Genomic DNA, 27976 nt, shown 5'->3' with positions numbered 1-27976 from the left:
AGGCCCACCCGGCCTCTCCCCGATGCTGCCTCCTCCCAGGCCCACCCGGCCTCTCCCCGATGCTGCCTCCTCCCCAGGCCCACCCGGCCTCTCCCGCCACTGCCTCCCCCCCAGGCCCACCCGGCCTCTCCCTGATGCTGCCTCCCCCCCAGGCCCACCCGGCCTCTCCCTGATGCTGCCTCCCCCCCAGGCCCACCCGGCCTCTCCCTGATGCTGCCTCCCCCCCAGGCCCACCCGGCCTCTCCCTGATGCTGCCTCCCCCCCAGGCCCACCCGGCCTCTCCCGCCGCTGCCACCCCCCCAGGCCCACCCGGCCTCTCCCGCCGCTGCCTCCTCCCCAGGCCCACCGGGCCTATCCCCGATGCTGCCTCCTCCCAGGCCCACCCGCCAGCAGTTCCGAGGGCTGCCCTCACCTTGACAGTGGGACTGGCTCAGGTCTGAGGGACTCAGAAGAACCCCTCCTGCTTCCCTGGCTCCCAGGCCTGGAGGACAGAAGACCGCTGGTCCTGGGGGTTCCCAAGTGGGGTCCCAGCCGAGCAAAGAGCCTGGCAGGAGCCACCCAATACCGCGTGAGCAGTCTGCGGCCGCACTGCTGCGAGGGGCCGGACGCTGCGCCCGAGGTCAGCGCTCACGTTCTCAGAGAAGCCGGCGAGAGTGAAAGGAGCAGGCAGAGGCAGGACTACTGGTGTCTGCTTTAGGAACAATGGATTCACCGAAATATAAACGCCAGGTCGGGGCCGGTGTGGGGCGGGTGGGAGAGACGCGGAAGTGGGGGAAACACCCGCTGCAAGCGCAGCCGTCCGCTCCGCAAGTTTGCCTGCTGAGGGCACGAGACCAGACGGGCCAGGCGCCTAGAACCTGCCCGCTTCAGTGGGGAGTCTTCTCCTGCAGCCAGCCTTCTTTAAAAAGTAAAGGAATGTGCTAGACTAAACTAGAACTGAGAAACCTTCAACACATTAAACTGAAATAACAAACACAATGAGAATCCACTTTTTTCCTCCAAAACAACCAATCTTTTAGATGTGGGTCAGAAACAGAGGTATGTCCACCAAGCCCCTGGAGTGCACTCTCATCACCAGCCTTGACGTGATAGCCACCTGCCCAGACAGAGTCTGTCACTGCTGGGCTCGGGAACCTCGGACACCAGCTTAGGAGCTCCCAGTCCCAGCCGGGGGCCCTGTCTGGGAGTCTCCCAAAGGGATGAGGGCCGTCTATCCACATAAAGTATAACCACAGCCATGACAGCACGGGAGTGCTTTCACCAGGCCAGGGGACGCTGCTGGGACGGGGGAGGAGCCAGTGTGGACAACCTGTCCACAGGCAGGAAGGCAGAGACGGCAGGGCATGTAAACCTCCCATCGGCACGCCACCCTCTCAGGTTCACTGCCTCCCGTGTCTAAGCCTTCACTGAAGAAGTCCATGTGACTTGCAGCCATCCACGCGCAACTCTCAACACAGCCGCAAGCACTCCTGCAGACTGCCCTCGACGCCAGTGCCCTCGGCCCAGGGGCTGTCTCCAAGCCCAAGAAGGCCCAGCTACCCCGAGGGGACCAATTCAAACCACTGGGTCTGCGGGGTCCCCAGGTCCTGCTCTGGGCCTGGTGGCTGGGCCTTCTCCTCCCTCTAGAACAGGCCGGTGCCTGCCTCTGAGTCCTCCCCCCGGCCTCCCGCCCCGAGCCCCGCCCTGTCCACGGTGCTGCGGGAGAGGCTGGGCCTCGAGCTTCCCGGCTCTGGAGAAAGTCCCCTCTAGGCAGCGGTGCCTCCACGGCAGAGCTGCGCAGGCGGCACTCACAGCTCATGCAGCTTCTGGCAGAAGCTCCAGCCATCGCGGTTGATCCGGGAGATGGAGTTGTTGCTGAGGTGGAGCTGGTGCAGGGCTGTGAGACCATAGAGAGAGCCGCTGTTCACTTCCACCAGGTTGTTGTACTCCAGGCGCCTGCAATGACAGCCACACGCAGGATGAAGGTGGTGGTCCCCCAGCACCCATTCATCCACTGCACAGGTAGCAGTGGGGGGCGCCGAGGCTCTAACACTGCAGATCCACTGGTGGGCACCGAGGAGCTAACAATAATACGTTGGGGGGCGGGTGTGTGTGTGTGTGTGTGTAGGTAGGTAGGTAGATAGGACAAGACAGAAAAGCCAAAACAGAGATGGTGGTGAGTGTCCAGGCCAACTTGCTGAGTTCAGAGGGCAAAGGGAAGCTTCCCTTTTAGCTGAGCACAGGTACACAGATGGGCCGTTGCCAGCAGAGGGCAGAGAAAGAAATAGAAAAGAGAATAGGAGGTGGTTTTCATTATCATCCTCATCTAGAAGCTAGGTAACTTGTCTGGCAGACTGGCAGAAACGAGGGGCTACAACACAAACCCAGGTTTGGCGAACCACACCTGGGTTCTGGACCACTGCGCCGAGAGACACAGCTTCAGCTCTGGGGTCAGACTCCTTGGATTTAAATCCCAATTCTGCCCCTCTGTGGGCTGCATGAACCTGAACATCTAGAAAATGGAGATACCCAGGAGTATTAACTTCACAGGGCTGGTATAAGAAGAAAACAAGAAAATCCATGTCAGAATTTTAGCTCCCACTGAGTGTAAGGGCCTTAGAACCCAGCTTCTGACCGTGCACAGCTGGTCACAGGTGGCTCTGGCCTTTGTTCAACTGCTGCCCCAAGTTCAGCGTGACGAGGACTTTGGGGGACCACATTTTGCTGTTACCCACCTCACTTTCTGCTGCTTCACAAAAAGTAAGCACTAAATTTGTAACTAAGACAACTGATCACCCCAATTTATATGACTTTGTTCAACATAAACAACATGTGGTGTGTGCTAACTATATTTCCTTCTGCAGTCTTTCATCTCAGCCCATCCAGCACACACCGCCTAGATTTCAAAGTCTAAAATGACACTTTTAAGGTATCAAGTAAAAGTGTTCTTAAATATGTAAAAATAGAGGTACAGCTGGTCACAGGGGGAACATCAAAAAGAGGAAGCAGCAAAGCCACACTGTGGCAGCCTCGGTCCTCAGTGTGTGTGTGAGAGTATGTCTGTATGTGTGAGCATATATACATATGTATTAATCCTCACCCAAGTATATTTTCCCATTGATTTTTGAATAGAGTGTGAGGGAGGGAAACAGAGAGAGAGAGAAACATCAACTGACTGCTTCCCACACGACCCTGACCAGGGCCAGGGACGGAACCTGCCACTGAGGTATGGCCCTTGACTGGAACCAAACCCGCGACTCTGGTCTACGGCCGGCGCTCTCACTGCTGGGCCGGGCTGTGTGAGTATCAAGGCGTGGCCATCGAGAGGCAGCACAGAGTTGATAGACGGGAGCTAGAGGTGGTGTTTTTGTTTCAGTTGCAGAGATACCTAATGAAAGATGAACGGAGTGACATCATTTGCAGAGACTGAAAGGCAGTGAGGAAGGTGTCTTGAACAAGTAACACCATTAACCATAAAGCAAGAAATCTCAAGTTGACAAATCCAGACGGCAGTGCAAGTGTGTTAACCTGGAAGTCACCACCGAAACTACAAACAGGAAACACAGAGAGGAGCCGTGACCGCTCTTCGGAGCACGTGGGGAAGAGGGGCTGGAGTGGGGAGGGCAGGCGACCACAATCTGGGGATGTTCACAACCACGAGCTAGGTTACTTCTGGTCAGCAGTGACGAGGTTTAAGCGTCTGCAAACAAGATGAGCAGCTGCTGGTGCGCCCCACAAGTGGCAGGGGTTCTGTGAGCACATCATGAGTCTCCCTGACGAACTCGACACTCTGACCCACCTGCACGTCAAGCCTGTCAAACCCAAAACGGGGGAGAGGGAACTTCCTGTAGGGTGTGGAGCAGGGGAGAGGACGTGGGAGGGGCACCTGCTCCCCAGTCTGCAAAAGGTGGGGGAGCAGCCCCTGAAAAATGGCTCCCTCTTCTGTCTTCACCAGCCCATTCACTCCACCAAATCCACTAAAACGACCCCAGGAGATTTTCCCAACCTTCAAGGACAACACCCGATCTAGCAGAGCCCCCGGAGACTCCGCATGAGGCCCTGCGGAAGTCCTAACAACCCTGGGCAGAGGGCTGAAGAGCACACGCCTGCTACGCACAGCCCGTCCTGGCCGGAAGTGCCCGCACTCACAGCACACGCATCCTGGACAGCCCCCAGAAGGCCCCATCCGTCAGCTTGCCGAGGCTGTTCCGCTGAAGCCTCAGCACTTCCAAGCTGTCCAGGCCCTGGAACGTCAGGCCCTCGATCAGCTGGATCCGATTCCGGTTGAGGTCCCTGAAGAGAGAAGGCCGGTGGGTTCAGAGCAGCAGGCACCACACCGCAGCTCCCACCGTTCCCACGCAGTCCTTGCTGGGGTTCTGGTGCAACAGGGAAAACCCAGTGAGGGCCCCGTGGAGCTGGCCTGCAGTGGGAGCCCAGGGCGGGCACCAGCACTGACCGGCCCGGCCAATGAACAAAAGAGGAGGCGAGAGCTGCCGAGCAAGTGAGCATGCCCACCTCCTCCCGGGACAGCCATGACTCGGCAGGGACGAGGGTGTGTGTGACCCAGGATCTGAACGTCTGAGGTGAGCTGTCTCAGCTCAGCAACAGAAACCCACACCAGATGCCTCAACCTAGGAAAAATCGAACCTCTGAGTATCAAATGGTAATCTCACTTCCCACTTGAGGGTCAGAGGATCTCCACCGATGGAGAGGAGTTGCTGCCCACGGGGGAGGAGGGGACCCAGACACACGAAGCACACAGGATTGGCTCCAAGATCATGTGATGAGACCTCAGTTAACCCAAAGATCAGGAGTCTGGGTAGGCTGGACCGGTCAGTTACACTGGGGGAGGGGACGGGGAGCACACTTGGTTTTCCCCAAATACTTCTGCAGTGCCTCATGGCCCTGCCTCACACAGACCTCCCAGCAAAGGAGCCCAGGCGTGGACGGCAGAAGTGGGGCTGTGTGGGGTGGGGCGCGTGTGGAGCACAGCGCTGGTGCACCCCATCTTGCGGTCACACCTGGCCCTGAACAACTGTCATGTGCTGTTCAGACCACACGTCAGGTGTGGCTGTTTTCTGAGATACATTCTTTTGTTGCAAAGAGGATACAGGAAAAAAACACGGAACAAATACTCCATCAGATTCTGGAAATAGAGTTTTTTTTTTTTACACCAAACCCTGTGCCATTCCCAGAGAGCGCTTGGCCTTGGTCATCAAAAAAGATAACAAAAAAATCCTTTCTTTAAAAAAAATAAGACTCAATCAACAAACTTATAAGCCTTAGGAGACAAAAACAATGGCCCATCTCTTGTTTACTATCACCTCTAGCTACACCAACTTCCTCTCAAATTGCTCAAGAAGTGCTAGACACCTGACGTCCACGGCAGATTCCATAGGTCCCTTTGAAAAGTAAACAAACGTCTAAGATCCATAAGGAACCCAACCAATGCAGCCCAGGTTCAGCTGACTAGCAGGGCTCCTCCTGTCATTCTGCAAAGTCCCAACAAGGCCAAGCAGACATGTCCTCAGCAACCTGAGGCAGCCCGCAGGCACCAGGCCGGTTTCTAATTTGCTTTGATTAGCTGCTGCCATGGGCCATCCATGATCATCACACAGGCCTGACCACAGAGGAGCAAGGCGGGACCTGCACTCTGTGCTGGGGCCTCATGGAAACGCTGAGCCTCATCAGCACGCGGGTTCCCATACTCACAGCTGTGTCAGCCTGGGTAACCGGAATGCTTTCACAGGAAGCTGGGTGATCCTGTTTTTGCTCAGGCGAAGCGTTAGCAGCGACCGTGACAGACCATCAAATGCTCCAGACTCCAGGGTGCCAATCCGGTTGCTTGCCAGGTTGCTGGAATGATCCAGGAGAGAAAATACAGAGGTCACTAGGAGGCCTTCCTCATTCTGTTATAGACCCCAGACCCGGCCTACTTGGGAAAATAAGCCAAAACACACCCAGAGACACAGATTTCCAATGAGACTGTCACCCGGAGCCTGCTAAGCCCATCTCCGCTCCCAGGTGGGAGAGCCAGGGAAACCCAGGTGTCAGGACAGAGCCTCACTTCAGCCTAGAGCACACTGTGCCTGTGGCCAGTGGATGGCCCCAGGAGGGTAACTGAAAACCAGCTACCTCCGCCACCAGCCATCCCCACACACCAGCTCTGCTGGGTGCTGCCCACCTCCAGAGACACCTGCAAGATTCCTTTTCAGCACCCATTACCCAAGGGTTAGGGTTCAAGGTTGGTGAGAAAAGCCCTAGGAAGCAGAAAGTCAACTGCAAGTCAAGGTCAGAGTGGATGTCATAATTGGGGGAAACAGCCTTTAATTTCGAAGTGGGTCTCATTGTATGGCTTATGTGATAAATGTGCATAAACCAATTCACTGTAATAATTTCAGAGTCAAAGAAACACTCTAGTTAAAGAGACTTGCAGAGAACCCCTGGGAAACCAGCAGCAGTCACTGGGATCCCCAGCGACAGGGTCATGCACACAGGGCATCCCCCTCACAGCCGCTGCGGCCACTGTGAGCAGCGGTTCTGTGCCGCACACAGGGACGCCCAGTACCAAACAAGGGGAGCCGACAGGAAGGGAGCCACCCTAGGAGACTCTGAGAAGTTACCCAAGACCTCTCCTACTCCCCAAAGAAAGGCTGATTTTGGTGGCTTGGGCAAAAAGGAGGAAAAATGGAGAGAATTTTCTACAAGAGACAGGAAGGGAATGAGGCATTTTTCATCTTTCTATTAGGCAGCAGCCCAGGACAGAGCATATGAGAATTCTCTGCAGAGGGGGCTGGACTGTTTGTTCTCAACACTCCAGATTAAAGAAGAACAGTCTGTGATAAAGATACACTGGCCAGTATCTGCCCAAACAGAAAGTCCCTCCTCCTCTCCTGCAGACAGAGAAGGTCACTGCAATTCAGTTGAGCAGCAGGTGGTTTCTTTGTTCCAAGCGAGAAGGTGCCAGGTGGCAGGAGACAACTCTGGAGGAAAGCTCACGGGGCCTGAGCACACTGCACTGCTTGCCAAAGGCCCGTTTCCAGTTTGCAATCCCAGTGCCTCGATGCAGCCTAAGAAAGGAATCACTTCTCTCCTTGTGGGTCTTGGAAAACCGTGGTGCCAAGCAAGCCTTGGCCTCCCTGAACAGATGGGCCACCATAACCCCTCATGCACCTTGCAAATGATCTCCAAAATTAGTCAGGAATGGCAATGATGTAGGGAATGGAAACACACATGTCACTTGAACATGTCCCCTTAGCCTGGGTTTTCAGTTTCCTCCCCAAAGCAACATTTTCCTACCAACAGGCAGTGGGTTAAATACGTTTTAACTTTTTCCTCCCATCTACTGTCCAATGGGCATTAAAATGGGTAAAAGCAAAACAGACCGACAACAAAATTTAGAAGGTCAAGAGCCCCCAGAATAGTGACTGCTCTCTCAAGTGCACCAAGTGCCTGTTTCCATAGCTTGAGATGCTGGAAAGATAAGTCATGACAGGTTAAGCCTCTGCAAAGAGGTCCCACCCACTGTCATTCCTCCAACTACCCTGAATCTTTCCTCTGCCTTCCTGGGAAAGAAAGCAGGCTTTGTAGCCAAGATAGACCTGTATTTGAGGGCTAGAATCTCCTCTTGGTAGTGAGTCTATTAAGCTAATCCTTACTCTCTCCCTACCTCAGCTGATATCTGCCTATCTACAAACAGAAGACACAGCCCTGGGTCGCCCTGCCCTCGGGCCTGCTTAGGACAGCACAAGGGGATCTGTGCCCATCCCCACGGTCTCAGCCAGGCCATGGCCCATGGCTGAGAAAAGGAAATGCCCACCTGCGGCCAGACCTGGGTGCTGAGAGCAGAGCAGAGGCACTTACAGCTCCTTTATGGGCGGTCCGTGCAAGAAGCAGGTGCTCTGCACCTCCGTGATGCTATTCCAGCTCAGGTCCAGCACCTCCAAGGACAGGTAGGCCTTCAGCTGGGCCCCCTCCACACTGCGAATCTTATTGTGCTGCCTAAAACAAACAAAGGGAGGTGACTCGAGCATGTCCTTTTGCAAAGAAACAATTATTTCCCCCACCACCTCTTTAGACACATTGTTTCCCAGCTGTTTTGCTCTTTCAGAAAATTGGAAATGCAATGACACTCTTTTTTTTTTTTTCATCCTCACCTCACATTTTTTCCATTTTTTTGTCCAGATAGAGTGGGAGGGAGAGCAAGGGGGGAGAGGGGGAGAGAAACATCGACATGAAAGGGACACATCGAGCGGTTGCCACCGCACAACCCAACCAGGGCCGGGGACAAACTGCAACCGAGGTACATGCCCTTAGTGGGAACCGAACCCGGGTCTCTCTGGACCACAGGCCAATGCTCTAACCGCTGAGCCAAACCGGCCAGGGCAGCAATGACACTCTTAAAGTGAGATCCCCTACCCTCCCTCCCATCAAGTTATTACCTGCTGGATGGGTGCTACACCGAACACCCGAGTCTGTCCAAGTTTTAAGCCTAGGCTGCTCTCCCCAAGGGCAAGAACACTGGGGTGTTCAGACGTGTGGAGAGCAGCATGGCATGACCAGAACTCCAGACTCACGGACGACCCGCCCACTGATGATGTGCCCAGTGGGACCAGCCAGCTCCTAAAACGGTTCTCATTTTGGACCTTCAGGACCTCATCCAATGCCACCACTCACAAGACTGCAGCCCCACAGCGCGGTGTAATCCATCCCAACTCATCGTTCCACTCCTCATGCTTTACGACACCTACCATGTGCCAGGCACGGAGACAGGCACAAGGGACTTAAACAGAATAAAAGACAAAATCCCAACAACTTAGGGGAAACCATAAATTCAGTGCTGGATCTAAGTGATCGAATCCCCTGAACCTCTGGCTCTAGCCCGTGATAACTCTGTTCCTCACTTCACCTCCAGATGCCATCTCGGGATCTGGTGGGCCCTCCCCTCGGTCTCCTCTGTGCCTGTCTCTGAGCTGCCCCACCACTCACCTGGCCCGCGGTACACACTTCCCTCATTTCAGCGACACGGATGGCCAATCTGAAACCCCACTAGAGCGTGTGGCAGACGTCAGCGTGAGGGGTCACTGCCGTGCCTCCCTCCCAGGAAGGCAATTTACCCCAAGGACGTATCTGTACCTTTACCCTCTTTCTGAAGAGCCCACAGTCTAATCAACTAACCGGCATTTATTAATCAGGAGAAAGACAACACATTCGAACCCAGGCCGGAGGGACAGCCCGTGTGGGCCCATGCACGGGCTCGGCTCGGCCTGGTAGATTCTCACCGTCACAGCGCTAATCCCAACGTGTGGACACCAGCGCGGGGCACGGGTTCCAGGCGCTCACTGGGCCAGTGTCTGAGCGAACAGCGTCAGGGTCTCCAGCCAATCACACATTCTTGAACACAACACAAGTAAGCCAGGCGTCACTTACCAAGTGGCATCCCTTTTAAACAAACACTTGACCAAATTCGTTCCAACAGGCATAAACAAGGCCTTCTTCCCAGAAGCTCGGGGGCTTCTCACCAACTCCTTTGTTGTTTTCACAACTCTCCCAGGCCCTTAACCCAGAAACCCATTTACAAGGGCACAGCTCCACACACAGGGGCTCTTACTTTCTCCCTTCACGTCCCCTCCTGTCCCCCAAAGCCATTTTCTTTGAGTTCTTTATTAAGTTCTTAGTAAAGATAGTCTCTTCAGTTTTCAGACTCCAAAAGAAAAAGAAAGGAGAAAATAAAAGAGAAGAAAACCTTTATTATGTAAAGTATGGGAAAAAGAACAAGCAATGAAGGCCACAGAGCGAGCCTGACCCAGGAACTCCGCGTGCGGACTGGGAGCCAGGAAGAGCCTGAAAGAGAAAGGGGCGCCACAAAGAGAGCCGCACAGCAGAGGGGCCACAGGACAGCTGCCGGGAACCCCCACTCCCCCCCACCTCTCCTCTGCCTCTTTCATCTTACACATCTCTTCTTTCTTGTCAGCTTACTTAGTCACTGAAGCAAACACGCGGACCTGTGCTCTGCGCCAGGACCTCTGTGGAGGACGGGCTCTGGGCGGAGGACAGTCTCCTTCCCACACTGGAGGAGCTCCCGACTGGCAGCAGAGGCAGCCATGGAGACCAGAAACAAGGAAGCACGGGGTGGGCCACAGAGACAGGAAGGATGAACCCTGGGAATGAGGGTGCGGGGCGGCGGCTCCAGAGGACAGGATGCCGATGCCGGGGACACACCAGCGCAGAGGCGGGACGGGGTCATGGAGCAGGGAGGGCAGGCAGGACCAGGGCAGGCATCGCCTCACAGGCCCAGCTGACGAGCAGGGAGCCATCTCGCAGCGGGCCAGGTGAGTGGTGGGGCAACAGAGACAGACAGGAGAGGAGACTAAGGGAAAGGCCCACAGGACCTGGGGAGGACAGCCAGAGGGGCGTCGGATGGTGACCCTATATCCTAGTTTGGAAATGTTAAAACAACCAGCTCAGCAGGCTACAAGACTATACCTTTGGTCTTCGCCACTTAGCCTGTCCCAGCCCAGCAGCCAGAGATCCTGTTAAGGCTTCTCAGGGTGGGAGAAAGATGTGCAAATCCCGTATTTCTTGAGGGGCCAATACCTAGAATATATAGAGCTGTGACCACTCAACAACAACACCCAAACAACCTAATTAAAAAATGAGCAAAGAACTTGAACAGATGTTTCTCAAAAAAAAAAAGAAAGGTATATGTATGGCCAATAAGCACATGAAAAGGTGCTCAACCTCAATGATCATCAGGGATGTGGAGACATGGAAACTCGAGCGTGGCCGCTGAAGAAAACAGTACGGTGGGGCCTCAAAAACTCAAACAATTACCACATGATGATCCAGCAAGTCTACTTCTGGGTGTATACCCCAGAAATTGAAAGCAGATCTGAAAGAGACATTTGTACACCCATGTCACAGTAGCCAAGAGGTGGGGCAACCCGTGTGCATCAATGGATGGGCAGGCGGACGGACTAACAGTGTGGACACGTGCCACAGCCAGGGTGAGCCCTGAGGACATCATACTGAGTTAGAGGAGCCAGTCGCAGAAAGACAAATCTGTATGGCTCCACTTCTATTAGGCATCCAGAGTAGTGAAACTCACCGAAACAGCAGATAGATGGTGGTTGCGAGGGGCAGGGGGAGGCAGGAGTGGGCGCTGCTCAGTGGATTCAGAGTTTTAGTCACGCAAAACGGAAAGAGCTCTGGAGACCACACGACACGAGTGTACTCAACACTACTGGACTACACAGTGAAAATGATTAAGATAGTGAATTTTATGTTATGTATATTTTACCACGATTTACAAACAAAACAAAGCAAAAAACAAAAAAACAAAAAACGAGTTAGTTCCTAAGACTCCTTTGCCTAAAACTCCAACAATGGCTCTCATGTCTCGTTCTGGACCAAGCCCTCATCATGTTCTTGGAGGCCCGTGTGATATACCACCTGCTGCCTCATTCCTACTCCGCCACCTCCCAAACTCGGCCCACACTGGCCCCCAGGACCTTTGCACTTGCCTTTCCCACTGCTTGGAAAGCTCTTCCCCCAAGACCCACAGGTCTCATGCCCTTACTTCTTTGACATCTTTTTGATCCATAAGTCACCTTCGCAATGAGGCTTCCCTGGCCACACACTCTAAAACCACAAGTGCATGCAAGCTTTCTGTCTCTGTCACACACACACACACACACACACACACACACACCCCACTCCTTCATCTACTTTATCTCAATGGCTCTAATTACCCTCTAAGATATCCAGGATTTTGCTTATTTCTGGTTTAGCGCCTCCCCCAGCACGGCTCCATGAAGGCAGACATGTTTGTCTATTTTGTCTACTAGTCTATCGCTAACCACTGGAACAGTGTGAGGCATGTAGAGGTGCTCAATGAATATTTGTTGAATGAATCACAAAGAATGAATACAGGTAAACTCAGAAGGGCAGAGGTTGGACACAAATTTGGGGCTCACTAGCATTTAAACAGAAGAAAACTATGCAAGTAGATGAATTCAATCAAGAAACAGGAAGGAAAGAAGAGTCCGCCACCTGCCCTGTGGCAGCCCGGCCCAGATGTAAAGACCTAGCCCACAGCGGCTCCAGAGTTCCCTGGGGCTCAAACACCCCAGCCCCAGTGCTGAGAAGGCACATGCCACTGTCTCCCTTGCAGCTGGTCTCTCCACCCTAGACTCTAGACTCGAGCCATGATCCAACTCTTCCCGAACTCGCCGGGCTTAGGAAAGCTGAGCACACAGCTCTGTGGTCCTGTAGAACCCCGCCTCCCTTCTCTCACAGAGCAAGAATCACACTGTGTGAGATCTGGTGGACCTGCCAACTACCCAAGGTCAGGAGTTCTACGAACATGCCACAAGTAATACCTGCCTAAGTTCAAATCCCAAGTACACCACTTACAGGTGTGAACCTCAGAAGAGCCCCATCTGTAAAGCGGGGTGGGAAGTTCCTATGCCCCCGAGGCTGATGGGACCTGACATGTAGCAGTTGCTCAATAAAATGTGTTCTTGTTTTCATTAGCAGGCTCAGGATCTAGTCTGTTGGAGGTGCTCTGGGAAAAGAATGAAGAAAATGAATGAATGACTGGCCCCCGTCTGTTCCTCTGCCACTTTTCAGTGCAAACGTGCAAGCCTGACCCTCTCTCAGGAACAGAGGACCGACTCTGAGTTCTCACTCTCAGCTTCATGCGTGAAGCAAGCCTGTCCCTGCTCGAGAGTGTCAGACTCAACCACAGGGAGAAAGGGCTGTCCTTGGGAAACTGTGCTTCAAAGCAAATCGCAGATCAGAACGTCTGCAGGACTCAGGGAAGCTGCATTACGTTCCCCTCCCCACTCCTGCAGTGAGACTCAGGCCCCGGTCCCTGGCCCTGCCACCAAACGACACCCACCCCACCGGGGCAGCAGGCCTGCCCAAGACATCCCCCTCAACACAGCCATCCACCTGGGTTAGAGCAAACAGCCAGTACTCAGGGGAAGCCCTCCCACCTTGGGAACAGATGGCTGTGAAAACATCTTGCTGCCCTGATTCAACTCGGCATTCCATCTTCCTAAAACTGGGCATGTTTTTGCTGTCAGGGGTCATGACATCACTCTTGCCATGTAAGTAAACAGCTTGGTTCCAAAGAACGTCCACACTCATCTTTATAGCCTCTGAATCCGTGTCCAAGTTCTCTTTAACAACAGCTGACCAATCACTGCACACCTGCATGCAGCAGGCCCTGGGTGAACCTCAGGGAGCTCACACATGAGGTAGGTACTGGTCCTACCCCTAACCTTACAAGTGGAGAAATTGAGGCTCAGAGGTCTGCTGGGATTTTCCTGAGGTCACAGCCGACAAGTGAGGGAGCCTGCATGAGAGCCCGGGCAGCAGGCCCACCCACAGCACACCCAAGAGGCCCCCCGGCCCGTTAACCTCCCGCAAAGCCCGCCTAGCTCTCAAATGCCAGCTGACTGCTTCCCAGTCCACCCAGACTGGTCTGCGCACTGGCCTCGGCAGGCCTGGCTCCGGTGCCAGCCGCCCTGCGTGAGTGGGATCTGCAGAGGGCTCTGCGCAGCTCCCCTCAGCAAACAAGGCCGATGAGCAAAGCTCTTACTCATGGACACTCTGGGTGGAGGGAAGAGGACAGTTCCACTGGGACCATGTCCTTACAGACCTTTATCTGAAGGAACAGGAAGGCACAAAGGGGTGCCCCTAGGCTTACAAAAGAGAGTGAGAAGGGGGGGCGTAGACGGGAGGTCTGCCCACTGGCCTCATCAAAGGAGCGCCCCAGCCTCTCTGCCACCAGGCCAAGCGGGAAGGGTCTGCAATGACGGGGATGGGCAGCATGGGGCCAGATCACACGGCATTCACCTCTTCCTCGTGTGGGCTTCCCTCAGGCTGCCTCTGGGGCAAGGAGAACCTGATACAGCAGACGTCCATTAAACCAACACCTGTTACAGCTTCAAATATAAAATCAGTCTTCAAAGGCAGAGCTCTGGCAAGATAAGCTCTGGCCACTTGGCTACATTTTCCAGGCCGATGTTAAATTAGACAGTAAGACAGACAGAGGCATTTGAAACCAACATTTAAAACTGTTTATCCTAAGTTATTGTTCCACAACGGCTCTGTGAAAGCCTGGTTTACAAGGCACCCCTTTAGTGGGGAAAGAGCTCACATCCCAGATAACAGCCAGGAAGAAAGGGTGAAGGGATCAAAGGAAGCAGGGTCAAGGTGGGTCAAGAGGATTAGAGTTGGTTCCTGAAATTATGTATCTATTGTCTACACCAGGCAGCGATCAGCAAATAGATTCTATGATGGGCCAGAAAATAAAATGTTCAGGCTTTGTGGGTCATTACGGTATCTGTCACAACCACTCAATTCTGACATTGGATTATAAAAGTGTCACAGACAATACCTAAATGAGTATGGATGTGTTCCAATAAAACTTTATTTACAAAAACAAGCTGTGAGCCAGATTTGGCCCCCTGCTTGTGGATTACTGACCCGTCCATACTGTAGTAACCAATTTGGATTTCGGGGGTGCAGGGACCTGGATTCTAGTTCTAGCTCTGATGCAGCTTTGGAAATGTGCGTGAATCACTTTCTGTATCTGGTTTAACCTGCATGTCCGACACCACTAACCACTTTCCCACTGGTTCTTTCCTCTCTCTTCAGGAAGTGCAAGGAATATGAGTCTACACCATGCTGCACTGCTCACGGGGCAGTCCAGTGCGGACAGGCAGGCAAACGCTGAGCTCCAGAGAAGAGGCACTCACACGATGCATCCAGTCAGGCAGAAATCAAAGCGGCCAGGGCACCTGTCCTAACACCGAAGGCTGCCGGCCTCAGCTCCTCCGGACAGTTATGGTGACGGCAAGTCCACACTGTCAGCCCCTGGAGCGTTGGCTCTGAGTAGAAACAGCAGATCTTCCATAATATTACCTCAACATCAAACTTCTAAAATGTCTTACTTAACCAATCAACACAATTCAAATTACAGCCCTCTCTCTGCATGAACATCTGGCTAAGAAACAGTGTCACTCAATCCAGCCCTGAAACGAGAAAAATTATAATGCACCTGCCACCACTCCCTATCCCCATCGCCCTTCACACCGTTCACCAAGCCCCAGCCGGGCGGCCTCTGGGCAGCTGGCCCAGCACTGTGCCGCCCCGTAATTCTCCCCATGGCTCTGCACCACAGTCTAGCCCACTGCCCCCAAAGCAGGTGGTCCAAATGCGGGGATGCATGCATCCCGGAGTGCCACTTGGGGCTACAGTGTATTTTATACCCATACGTGGAACCCACACAATGCAAGACCACCTGCGACCCTGACACTGCTGCTTCGGTGCAGAGCTCAGTGCAGGCAGTGGCCTGCTGCCCCCTAAGGGGTTTCTGTGTTACTGCAGGTGCCAAAAGATGCTGTTCATTTCAAGAGCACGCATGAAGACAGTAACTTCTCCTTTGTTAAAAAACGAAGTTCTGCCCTGGCCAGTTTGGCTCAGAGGTTAGAGCATCGGCCTGTGGATCAGCAGTCTGGGTGCGGTTCCCACTAGGGGCAAGTACCTCGGTTGCAGTTTGTCCCCATCCCTGGTTGGTGTCATGTGGGTGGCAGCCACTGGATGTGTTTCTCTCACGACGATGTTTCTCTCTCTCTCTTCCTCCCTTTCTCCCTCCTATTCTATCTGAAGACAAATGCAAAAATGTTCTCCAGTGAGGATAAAATAAAGTTCTACAAACAGCTCATATGGTCCAGTGGTGACAGTTCTGTTTCTTTTTATTTAAGTATCACAGGCAAACTGAGAAGTGTGTAATTCCAAGAGGAGACCTCATTGCATTTTCACACAATGTATGCATGTATGCACCCACCACTCAGGTCAGGACACAGAACAGTTTCATCCCAGCAGCCTCCCTCCTGTCATTTTCCTACTGCTATTCTTTTTTTTTAATCCTCACCTGACAATATTTTTGCATTTATCTTCAAATAGAGTGGGAGGGAGAGAGGAGGGAAGAGAGAGAGAAACATCGTTGTGAAAGAGACACATCTATGGGTGGCCAACCACACGACCCCGGCCAGGGCCAGAGACAAACCACAACTGAGGTACGTGCCCTTAGCGGGAACTGAACCCAGGACTCTCCGGTCCACAGGCCAATGCTCTAACCACTGAGCAAAATCGGCCAAGGCCCTACTGCTATTCTTAAAGGGAACCTCTAATTTCTACCACCAATGATTAATTTTGCCTATTTTTGTGCTTTATGTGTGGAGTCGTTCCATATAACCTCTTCTGCACGTGGCTACTTTCACTCAACATTAAATATGTGAGATCCATCCACGTTGTTGCATCAGCAGTAGTTAATCCTTTTTCACAGTTCTATAATATTCCTGTTGAGGGAATATACAGCAGTTTGCTTCTCACTTATTCTTGATGGACTCTGAGTTACTGCCAGGTAGGGTTATCGCATAAATCCCAGCTGTCAACAGACACATCTCCTGTACACACCCCCGGTGCCCAGGTAAGGCAGGCTGAGGTCACTGGGCAGCACAAGCAGCCCAGCACACTGCTGGTTTTATTGTAAGCCGAATTCCCCATGGCTGAAATGAATCCGAAACACCATCTGATTGAAGTGCCAGGGTTCATGCTCTGTCGTTGGACTGCATTCTCTTCCTGCACCCCTCCACCACCTAAAAAGCAGCAGGAGTCCACCTGGGGCCACAGAGCAAGGCCAAACTCAATCTAATCGTATTCAGTCGACAAGCAGAATCATTTTATTATAACTGGGGACCTAATGAGCAACAAAAAAGGGAAAAAAATAGAATTAATAATTCTAAGTTCCAAATTGGCAAGAAATAAGGTGAATGTACCCAATATGAGGACCAATGCCCACATCCAACTTGACAATGAAGATAAGGAGGTTTTAAAAAGAGTACGTCCGAAATAGCTTTCCTAGGCCAACTTGAAGAAAAGTTCTCTGCTCAGAATGACAGCTGAAAGCATCGCCCTCTCACTAGCCTGTTTTACATTCATCTTCTTGAAAGAGGAAAACCAGAACCATCTGTTCTAGTACATAAATCGATAATTTGCTCCAAGAAACCGGTGCCTCGTAGGAACAGCCCAGCCTGGGTTATTTGCTGGACAGGAAATGAGAATCGGAATAAGCAGGTCTCTCTCTCTCTCTTGCTCACTCCCTCTGCCTACCCCCACTGCTGGTGAATCACTAGTTCCCTGGGGAATTCTGGCAGATTCTCAGCCTGGCTGCAGATGACGTTCCGGATCTGTTTATTCAGGTGGAGATCGGATAAAAAACAAGAGTGGCCCAATGGCAGGATAAACAGCCTCCATCAGGGGGGTCAGCCCCTCCAAAGTCAGGACTGGGCTGTGTCAACCAACCTCCCAGCCATTCACTTCCTTTAGCCTCACCCTCCCCTTGGGGTCTTCAATGAAGTGTCCTGATTAACTCCTTCCAGAGGGAACATGATGTCACGTCCCCCTGGGAGTGCGTGGCCCAGGCAGCCTGATACAGCCGAGCCTGCTGGGCCCTCCCACCGGTGGCTGAGACACAACCAACCCAAGATCCTGAGGGAAGAAACCTGCACGGTGAAGTCTGCCATCAGAGGTCTGTGACGTCTAGAGTGACACAACCCAGGAATGGGGACAAATCACCAGCAGCCGATCCAAACTACCAGGGATCCACGTTCCATTTTAAGATGCACCAACAGAAAACAAAAACAAAACCTCTTAAAGAAATGCACACTGTTTTGAGTGAAGAAAGCTAATCAGAAAGGGCAACTACAGTATGATTCCAAACAAGCGACATTCTGGAAGAGGCACAACTATGGGGCCTGTAAACAGATCAGTGACTGCCAGGGGTTTGGGGGCAGAGGACGAAGAGTGCGGAGATCTTTAGGGCAGTGAAATCATTCTGTGTGACACTCCCATGGTGGATACGTGTCATTAAACATTTGCGGAAGCCCACAGAATGTACAACCAAACAGTGAGCCCTAATGTAAACTGTGGCTTTAGTTAATAGTAATGTAATATTGGCCCATCAGTTGTAACAAATGCGCCCCACTAATGCAAAACATTAATAAGAGTAGAAACTGGAGGAGAGTATATGGGAAGTCTCTGTACTTTCCGCTCAGTTTTTCTGTAAACCCCAAACTGCTCTAAAAGTCTACTAAGTATAAACAGAACAAAACAAACCTCCTGAGGTATTAAGGAGTCTCGAGGTCATCACACCATTAGAACGTTAAGCAGCCCAAAGGCGGGAATTTTTAGCTGATCATCTTCTCTGCTATATTCTTAGCACCTAGGACCATGCTTAGAACATAAAAGGCGCTCAATAAACACCTGCTGATTAAACAAAGGACTTACAGCGTCAGCTCAGTGCCCACCACACACGCAAACCAAGGAAGGCTCTTTAGGACCACAGAAACCGCTGACGCAAGACCAACCATCCTGTGAATTTTTTTAAAGGTGTAATATACAATTAACTTTTTAGGTGAAAAAGCTGACAGACATTTTTAAAAGAAAATGTCAAATAAAATGGGTTTTCAAGTTAACTATACAGCCCTGGCTGGTTTGGCTCAGCGGTTAGAGTGTCGGCCTGCGGTCCAGAGAGACCCGGGTTCGGTTCCCGCTAAGGGCACATACAAGGGCACATACCTCGGTTGCAGTTTGTCCCCAGCCCTGGCTGGGTTGTATGGGTAGCAGCTACTCGATGTGTCCCTTTCACACTGATGTTTCTCTCTCTCTCTCTCCCTCCCACTCTATCTGAACAAAAAATGGGAAAATGTCCTCGGGTGAGGATAAAAAAAATCAAGTTAACTGTACATTTCCAAGTTCAATGTGACTCCAAACAGGACATTCCCTGCTCAGCCAGGGCCGGCATCCAGTGAGGCTCTCCTGTCCTGCAGGGGGCGCCCCGTGGCCCCGCCCCCAGGCAATGAGGAGCAGCGCACCCAGTCTCCATCCCCACAGATGCCTCCCCAACTTCTGCCTTGGCCCCTAGAGAGAAAAATAACGAGGAATTCAATGGGGAGCGTTCTGATCTCACACCGGGAAGCCTCATCTGGACCACACTCTCCAGAGAAAGGCTGTGCCCTGTTCACACTGGTAGGCATTTCTGAGGGCCGGCTGATGTGTGGGGTCTGTTCCGTGACAGTGGGGAGGTAACTTGTCCTGGCACCTGGGCAGGACAGAGCGGCACCGAGTCAGGCCAGCAGATGGAGAGCCAGGAACGCTGAGCGCCTTGCACCTGAATTTCCACCCACACCTGGGCACCCTGGGTCGGAACAGCCAGTGTTTCTGTTCTGGTCAGGCTGACACGGCTGCTGTTCTCTCTCTTGGCTTTATCTTCTCCTGACTGTCAGCATATCCTTGTCTTCTTTCCTCCCCCTCTGCCCAGGACCCTGATGGCCTGCACACAGGGGGCGGTCCTCTCCACCACACCGCAGCCTCCCAGACGCGAGATCAGAGCACCAGGCTTTGAGGCAGGCACGCAGAATCACAGCCCAAGCACCAGTGCAGCCCGTGGTGCCCCGCAGCTGAACCAGGCTCTCCCGATGCCTCCTGGGAGAGTCTGCAGGTCCCTGTGTCTGGCTCTGAGGGGAGCAGGGAGGAAAGCCAGCCCACCTAACGCCAACCTAGTGCACAGGCTGTCCTGGGCTCAAGAGGCTGAGCTCCTGCTCCTGGCAAAGAACAAGGGCCAGGTGGAGAGAAGGCAGCAATCAGGAGCAGGGTGTGAGAGCCCCATGGCCAGGCTGCAGCCCTGGAAACTGCCAGCAGCATGTGCACACAGCCCCCGTGGAGGGGCAAAGAAGCGGCAGTGCATGGTCCTCAAACTGACGGCTCCACACAGACATGGTCAGTGGGAGAGCCCCCGCCCTGCCCCATGACAGGGCAGCACCTCTCTCCCAGTCCGTCACGCTGTCCCAACGGGGTGGCGCTGGGGTGTGAAGGTAACCCAGGAACCCAGAACCAACAAGCTCTATCTTCAGGTACAGTGGTTCCCGCTCCTCGCGGACCTACTAAGCAGGACTTGGAAACATGGAATCACCGTACTAAAAACTTCCAGATAAAGCATAACCACCTTCTCATGCCACCCTCCCATTTCAGCCTTGGCCACCGAGCGCCCGCAGTGCTCACGTGCTCGGGAGACTGTCCACCCCACAGGCTCAGGCTCAGGCAGGGTGCGGAGCTGATCAGTTCACACGACTGCCACTCTCTCCAAGATGTCGGCAGAAAGAAGGTAGGCAATACTATATACTACGTACACTGCTCTCCAACACGGTATGATGATGGCGGAATTTTTCCCCCTCCTCTTTTGGTTCATTATTTTAATGTATTTTTCAATTAGGTAAATAGATTAAATAGTTATTTTACAAAGCAGTTCACACAACCTTGGACACTGAACTGTGGGACCTGACCCTTATGTTTGGAAATGCCTGGCCTGCTTGCGGGCTGCAAGGCGAAGGCCTCCCCGTGGGCTGCCAGCAGGGTGGGCCCCAGGGCCACTATACAGAGTTCCTGTGCTCACTCACCAAGTGGGGCCATGCTGGGTTCCAGAGGCTCCCCTTGAACCCCCTGCACCCTAACGTTCTCATGCACATAGCTAGCTCCAGCTGGGGAGCACAGTGAAGCCTTTGTGGTTGGAGCCGGGATGAGGCCCGAGGTCTCTGCAGCAGCTGGAGAGAGTTTGCCAGAGTCAGATGCACAGGGCAGTAGACCCTCCCAAAAAGCTCCAACTCGATCCCTGGCCACCAAGGAGGCTCACCACACTTCTTTCTTAGCAGAAACAGTAACTGGAGTAGCAGGAACAGTGGTCTCAAATCTAACATGTACCAGCAGCCAGGCTCTGGCTTAGCTCACTCAATCCTCATGACAACCTGCAAGGAGGACGTCACCATCATCCCCATGAACAGAGAGGTTGCTGAGGCAAAGGCAGGTCAATGCCACAGAAAGCAGCAGCTGGGCCTGGAGCCCAGATGTGGGTCCTTACCTTGCACACCTATTGGGACTTAGATGCCTCACAGTGGACGTGGGCAGGAGAACCCTGGGGAAGAGGGCTTCTCTACACAACACCTGCACCTTCCCTCTTCTCAGCCCCCACCAGTCCCCACATCCCCGGGCCACTCACACGTGCCCACGCCCACACTGCAGGCCACAGCCTGACCACCCTGCCCCACGCACATGTAAGGTGGCTGGCGTGGTCTCTAAATGGGTGAGTGGCAGTGAGAATGAAGAACAGAACTGGGCTTCTTCCAGGGAGCAAAGAAACGGTTCACCCATTACTCCCTACCATGCCAGAGAAGGCACCTGCCACCCCATAATCAGAGAGGGTAAGGCTCGACCTAGGGTCACCCAGCTAACCAGCATGCAAGCCCAGGTACCTCTGACTCTGGGCTGTGCTACTCTCAGGAGGGGCACAGACACAAGAAGCTGTATCTGACAGCCACTGGCTATGAAGACAGAGAGAGACAGTGGGCCAGGGGCAGGGGCGGCAGCTTCCTGCACCTCTCGGCCAGCTTCCCAGCAGCCCTGCCGTCTGAGTGCAGGAAGCTGCTCGGCATTGGCTGCAGACTCCAGGACAAGATCCCCCCCTGTGGAGAGACACCACTGATGTGCCTTTAAAAGTAAAACCAGGCCTGCTTCCTGCTCCATCTGGAGGACTTTGATCTGCCAAAATCATGTGATGTAGGATATCTCTTAACCGTGCAATTTCCCAAGCCTTCGCACACGCTCAGCCCGCACTCCGGGAGAGCCGAGGGAGGGTGTGTTGGGACTAAGCAGTTGGCCCTTTCATGCAGTCCTTCTTACCCGTCCTGAAGACGATAAGACCTGTTACAACTTCAAAGCGGCACCATCTCCAGGGCCCAGCCTCCAGCCCAGAACCACACCCTCCCGTCTCCGCCCATTCTGGGTTGCTACAGGACCCAACACTTGTTCTGTTTCTTTCTCAAAACCACAAGCTTATATTTTTTTCTTGGCTTTTGGGTTTTTAAAAACATATCATCATGGACCCAACCACAAAATATAAATGACAGACTTTTAGAAAAAAACGCAGGAGAAACTTTGGGCTCTAAAGCTGGGCCAAGTTCCTAGACTTGACAGTAGCAGCACGGAAACCTCGGGAGTTAAAAACACGTCCTCTGTGGGCAGCCTGTGAAGATAAAGGGCTACAGGCTGGAGGGAAGTCCTTTCTAACGACATGTCCAGTGTCGAGAACATACCAAGAAAGAACTCTCAAAACTTACAAAACTGAAAAATCCAATTAGAGAACGGGCACAACACATAAACAGACATTTCAACAAAAAGAACATGCAGATGGCAAACAGGCATGAAAGAGGCTGCACGTCACCAGCCATGAGGGAAATGCAAACTGACGCCGTGATGAGATATCAATACACACCTTCCAGAAAGGCCAAGAGCGACAACACCGCCACCAGCCCAGGCCGGCCAGGCTGCCGGGGGCCAAGGCCCTCACACAGCACTGGCGGCAATGAGAGGCAGGACAGCCACGTGGACAAGTCTGGCAGTTTCTTTAAAAACTAAACACACAACTACCCTATAATGCAGCAATTATACTCTAGGGCATTTATCCCAGAGAATTGAAAATTTATGTTCACACAAAAACCCGTACATGAATGCCCATAGCAGCTTTATTCGGAACAGCCCAAATCTGGAAACACCCCAGATGTCCTTCAACAAGCAAATGATTAAACCAACGGTGGTATACACATACCACAATCCCAAAAGCCAACCCTAAAAGCCAATCCTGAAAGGTTGCATGCTGTAGGACTCCATTATATAACATTCTTTAAGTGAAAAATTGCAAATATGGAGAACATATCAGATTGCCTGGGTGCAGGGCAGGAAGGAAATGGGGGTGGTTACAAGGCCACAGGAGAGGTCCTTGTGGATGGAAAGGTTCTGTATTCGAGTGTATCGATGTCAATCTCCTGGTTACGAGAAGTCCGACCAGATGCTGCCATGTGGAAACGTACTCTCAGGTACATGGGGATGTCTGCATTCCTTGTTACAACTGCATGCAAATCTGTAATCATCTCAAAATAAAAAGTTCAATTAGAACAACAACAGAAATATCACAGTGGACTCAGAGAAAGGAGCTGGTGGACTCAGACAGCCGACCTGCTACCTCAGCTGGTTTCCTGTACTTCCTTCCACCCGAGAAACTCAGCACCAAGGGCCGAGCACCAAACACTGTGGGGCCGCGCGAGGTTCGGGGACCTAGGACGCTCATGCCCTGTTTAATTACTTCCCACCATTCGGGAAGGGAGAAAGGCATTGCAGATAAAGCTTATCAGACTGGCGCAGCCCCTGCCTGCCATGTCAGGGTTACATTCAGTTCTGTGCCCGGAACTGAGCCGAGCCCAGCAGTACCTGGCCAGGCAGGGGCGCGCTGGGCATCCAAGCCCAGGTGGTGCAGGCACAGGCAGTTTGCACTGCCGACAGGAGGTTCCCGAAGCGCCGCCCCGGAGCACCAGCCGTGGGCAGTTCCGTGACAAGGTTCTGGAGCAGAGGCAGACACCCTCCCTGGGGGCCGGGCAGGCACAACATAGGTCAGCCAAAGGTGATGATGAAGGCTCTAAAAAGATACCGTTCCTTCAGCTCCATTCTGCATGTGACCACAAGGCCCCTGTTCATGAAGGAACTGTTAACATCTCACAGAACAAGAGCTCCAGGCGGCTCATTTCACGTGGGGACACCACGCTTCACCCTGACATGTCCTGTAACAAAGAAGGCTGCTTATCGTTAACTCCGGGCTTTCCGAACTATCTGACTACGTTTGAGAACCAGTCCGGTCAGGCTGGGCACACAGGAACCTGCAATGATTACTCATCTCACTTCAGAGAACGTTCTCCAAACCACCTGCTGGCCCTCCTGGGCGAGCAGACACACTCATGCGGGGGGGGGGCTCGGCTTGGAAAGCTGCATGAGGAAGCAGCAGGACGGGATTCAAACCTGGATAATGGGGCCCCAGGGCCCACACTCCTCCACCTAAGCCACACTGCCTGCCAGGGGGCAGTTTCCACTGCGTTCTCTCCTAGAACATCTGCCCAGCTTTTCCATAAATCAAAAGCAAGGCCCACCTCCGGCTGAAAGAGCCATGCCCTCTAGGGGCACCCAACAGGTGACTTCTCTGCCGTTTGTTCCAAGTCTGTCCCCTCACTTTGACAATAAATGTCTAAAACTATCCAATATCTGCCCTGTACTCCACAGTCACTTACTCTTGGATTGACCCATTCATTTAGTGAACTTACTCATTCATCCAAACATATATGGGATGCCTGTTATCCCCCTAACCCATCCCCAATGCCCCAAAATGCACTCGAATCAAGGAGTCAGGATGTGATGGGCACAGGGACAGATGGGGACACAATGTGGTGGGGAAGCAGGTCAGGGGAAGGCAGCCATTCCAGACCAAGGTGACAACATGAACAAGAGACATGGTCATTGTGGCCTTCACTCTGGGTGGTCTGATGTAGACGTTCAAGGAAGGAGGTGAAGAGAGGTCAAGAAATGGAACCAGGGGCCAACTCTGAAAGAGCTGAGACTTTATCTGACAGGTGATGGGGAGCCACAAAGGTGTCCTTCCTTCATTTCTGCACCAAACGCTGCCTGTGGGCAACCACAAGGCAGGCTGTCCACCGGGGGCTTTGGGGGGACGAGGTTTCAGTTCTCTGGGAGACATATGGGGAGGGAGAGGAAGGCCCAGTCTGGGGCCTGAGGACCCTTAGAGATGAGGTGCACGTCTCAGGCTCGACAGTGACTGGGAGCTGGTCAGGGTGCAAACGACGCCGCATTAAAGCAGCCTTCTCGACACCGGTGACCACAGCACAGCTGGCCCACTGGCAGAACTCACAAGCGTCTGAGCCTCTACCAGGAACCCAGGGTCACAGTCAGTGGGTCCCCCACAACAGCCATTCTCAACTAGAGATGGACAATTTGTTTCAAAGAACACCCCCAGGTCCTGCCACGGTCTACAGAGGGCAGCAGCCCTGTGTATTCTCGACCCTGGCTAAGTGTGGCTGAGGGGAACCGGCCGTTTCCCTACAGCTGAGAGAAGGGACGTGCAAACAGGACAGCTGCCTTGTGCAAGGTCCAGTGGTGGGGTGTCTGGCCAGGTCAGGGTTAGAAACTGAGGGGCCTACCTGGTGCTGAGGAGGGGGCACGCGCACTGAGCGGCAGACACAACCCCCACTCCCAGGCACCACCACCTCACACAGAATGACCCACATTCTGGGACCAACAAGTAGGTCCTGAGAAGAGAACAGTGAATCACCCTACATGCCCCAGCATCCAGCTTGAGGTGGTCAAATAATGGACCCAGGTTCTCTGCTAAAACATCCACAGAGGGGCAGGTTCCTCACCTTCCCAGAGGTGATCCACAAGGCCCGAGGCAGGGGGAGCATGAACCTGGACCTCGTCCCACACGCAGACCCAGTGGTGTCCACAGGGCCCGGCAGCACTGTCTCCTGGATCCACTTCCTTGACAACTGACTGAACCTCCCGGGAGCTCGAGCTTTCTTCAGGGTGCCGGGCAAAGTGAGGACGGGCACTGGACACTTACTTGGAACCACATAACTGCCGGAGGATCACCAAGTGAGGGTTCTTGTTAACACACACTAAGAACGAAGGAGGGGACGGGACCAGCCTGCCCCACAGGGAGCCCCGGTGGTGGAGGGTTCTCGCCTGCTGCGGGTCCTCACGCTGCCTGCAGGGCCGAGCCACCCACCGTTCCAGGCAGAGGGCCTCACCGTGCGGCTGGTGAGCACTGTTCTACCACTTGTAAGGAAGAACACACTTCATTTTGAGAAAATGACACATTCTAAAAAGTCCAAAGACATTTTTTTTCTCATTTCCAAAATTCTAGTTATTCTTGTGACTCATCTAAGGAAAAATTCTAAACATAAACCTCACAATATTATCTAAGTCAATGTTAGACTAGACTTTTGCTGTATTACAATATAGCTTTGGGGGGATCAGAGGGGACTTTCACTTTCTACAGCACATATTTACTTTTTTTAAGAGCTAAGTCTTTCGGAATTACTTTAAAAGCCGGTTTGGAAAGAGCCTGAAGTCGGCCAGTTCCGCCTGTCGCCCCTTTGCCTCAGCATCGTGACGACTTCTGATGCACGTGGAGACTGCAGTGAGAGCGGGCGAGTGGCCTCCAGGGGAGGAGGTGACCTGGGTCAGACGCTCTGCCTGCCTGACGAGGTGGTTGTGTCTAATCAGACCAAACACCACAAAGGCAAAGCAGTGTCCTAGCATTTTAAGTGGCTAACGTCACGGTGTCTCCCACTTAAATCAGTGGTGCGAGAGGCAATTCAAACCTCGAAGGGACCCTCGGCATCATCAGGGCCAAATCGAAGGCCAGCTCTAGTGTTTAGTGTCCCTCCAGCTGGAGAGAAGGAGGAAGGCGGGGAGCCAGGTCATTTGAGAGGCAGGCACGGAGAGGAGGGGATAGGGGACAACCGCGCAGCTGCGATCGCCTGGCTGTGGCTCATTAAAACTTCCGGCTGCATATGGAAATGACCTGAGAGCTTTAAAAAATAAGAAACTCCAATGCCTGTGCCCAATGCCCTCCTGCCAAAAGCCCCCAGCCCAAGGATTTGACTCAATTGCCGAGGATTTGGCCTAGGCATCTAGGTTTTAAACTGCAGGTCATTCTATGTACAGTCTAGGATGAGCCATTGCTAATACCTGCTTAATGTTTTGCTGCTGCTGCACCACCCCAGGTGGAGGCAATGAGGAGGAGCAGAGAAGTGGGCCCGCTGCTATAGGCCAAGCTCCCACAACACGAGTTGGTGTACACACACAAACAGGGTTACCTACACACTTCACCAGGTTCACAGACCAGCCACATGGGTATCTGCAAGTAAGGACCGTTTCTAGGGATGTAAATAGCTTCCTGGTTCTGTGTGGAGACCACCAAACACCCTCAGGACACAGCAGCCACAGCAGGGACGCCACACTTAGAAGGTGCTCGGCAGTGTCATCAGTGATAGAAATAAGTGTCTAGCACTTGGGGCACATTCACTAGACACCAGACACTACATTGAGGACATGCAGTATTTAGTGAATCCTCACAGCCTGCTTTCATTAGCAAATAAGAGAATTCAGCAAGAGTGATAAAGGCAGGAGTCAGACCCAGATCCGTCTGATCCGGAACCTTCTTTTAACCACTCTGCAGAACTGCCCCCTCTCTATAAAATCCAATGATGCAGAAATCAATACGATGAAAAGACCCCTTTGCACCTACCTTTTTCCTACAGCTACTAGGTCTTTACAAACTGATTTCACAGCAATCTCCCAACCACAGACTATTTCTTAGCCCCCAGAGACTCTACAAGGAGACAGCTGGACAGACACCATGTGAGCTGTGTCTCACCTTCCAGCATCTACTGGTCAAAGAAGTTGGGAAGAGAACAGATATCACAAATGTCACCTTTATCTCAGCTCTTCGGGTCTGAAAGACACCAGGAAGTGAGGAGGCCATGGAGGGCTCACCTTGAAGTGCTGTCTCCGAGGGCACAGAGGCACATGCCACCATGTGAGAAGCTGACGCACCATCGAACAAGTCTGGGCTCTGTAGCAACAGCAGCAAGATGTTCCTCACTGTGCCCTTAAGAAATGGATGATGACAACCAGCTCCGGATAATGTAGTGGGTGTGACGGTGAGGGCAGTGGCCAGTCAACCTAATAATCAGTGGCTTGAGAAGCACTTCCTGTTTCTTCGCACCAGTCCATGAAAACCCCGCGGAGGCTGCCCGCAGCAGTCCACGCGAGGCGGCCGTGCAGAGGCCCACACAACCTGAAGAGGCGCATGCTGCTGTCAGGCCTCTCAGCCCTGCCCCAGGGAGACCTGCAGCTTCTGGCCAGGCCTGAGTCGTCCTCCCTCCTAACACAATCTGTATGTCATCACGTGAAATGACAAGATCCTCCTAGGCTCCCAGACCATATACTTCCAAGTACACAGAGAAAG

The 27976-nt window shown here is 52.9% G+C and overlaps 1 protein-coding gene across 7 annotated transcripts in view; it reads right to left on the bottom strand.

Moving 5' to 3' along the window:
• The window catches only part of LRIG1 (leucine rich repeats and immunoglobulin like domains 1), a 114844-nt gene that overhangs the window by 30566 nt on the left and 56302 nt on the right, over positions 1 to 27976 (bottom strand). For 4 of the 7 annotated variants that reach the window (XM_036266084.1, XM_036266085.1, XM_036266087.1 and 1 more), the window contains 4 exons: positions 7843 to 7980; positions 5692 to 5835; positions 4129 to 4272; positions 1792 to 1935 (listed from right to left, as the gene is read on the bottom strand). In XM_036266084.1, coding sequence (XP_036121977.1) covers positions 1792 to 1935; positions 4129 to 4272; positions 5692 to 5835; positions 7843 to 7980 — 570 coding nt within the window. Of the gene's footprint in view, positions 1 to 1791; positions 1936 to 4096; positions 4273 to 5691; positions 5836 to 7842; positions 7981 to 27976 lie in introns of those variants that run through there. The other 3 variants (XM_036266086.1, XM_036266088.1, XM_036266090.1) reach the window with 3 other exon arrangements.

The sequence above is a fragment of the Molossus molossus genome, unplaced genomic scaffold (genome assembly GCF_014108415.1).
Source record: "Molossus molossus isolate mMolMol1 unplaced genomic scaffold, mMolMol1.p scaffold_m16_p_18, whole genome shotgun sequence".
NCBI classification, from domain to species: domain Eukaryota; kingdom Metazoa; phylum Chordata; class Mammalia; order Chiroptera; family Molossidae; genus Molossus; species Molossus molossus.
The sequence above is the reverse complement of the archived record's forward strand: the minus strand, read 5'-3'. Positions and strand labels throughout refer to the sequence as shown.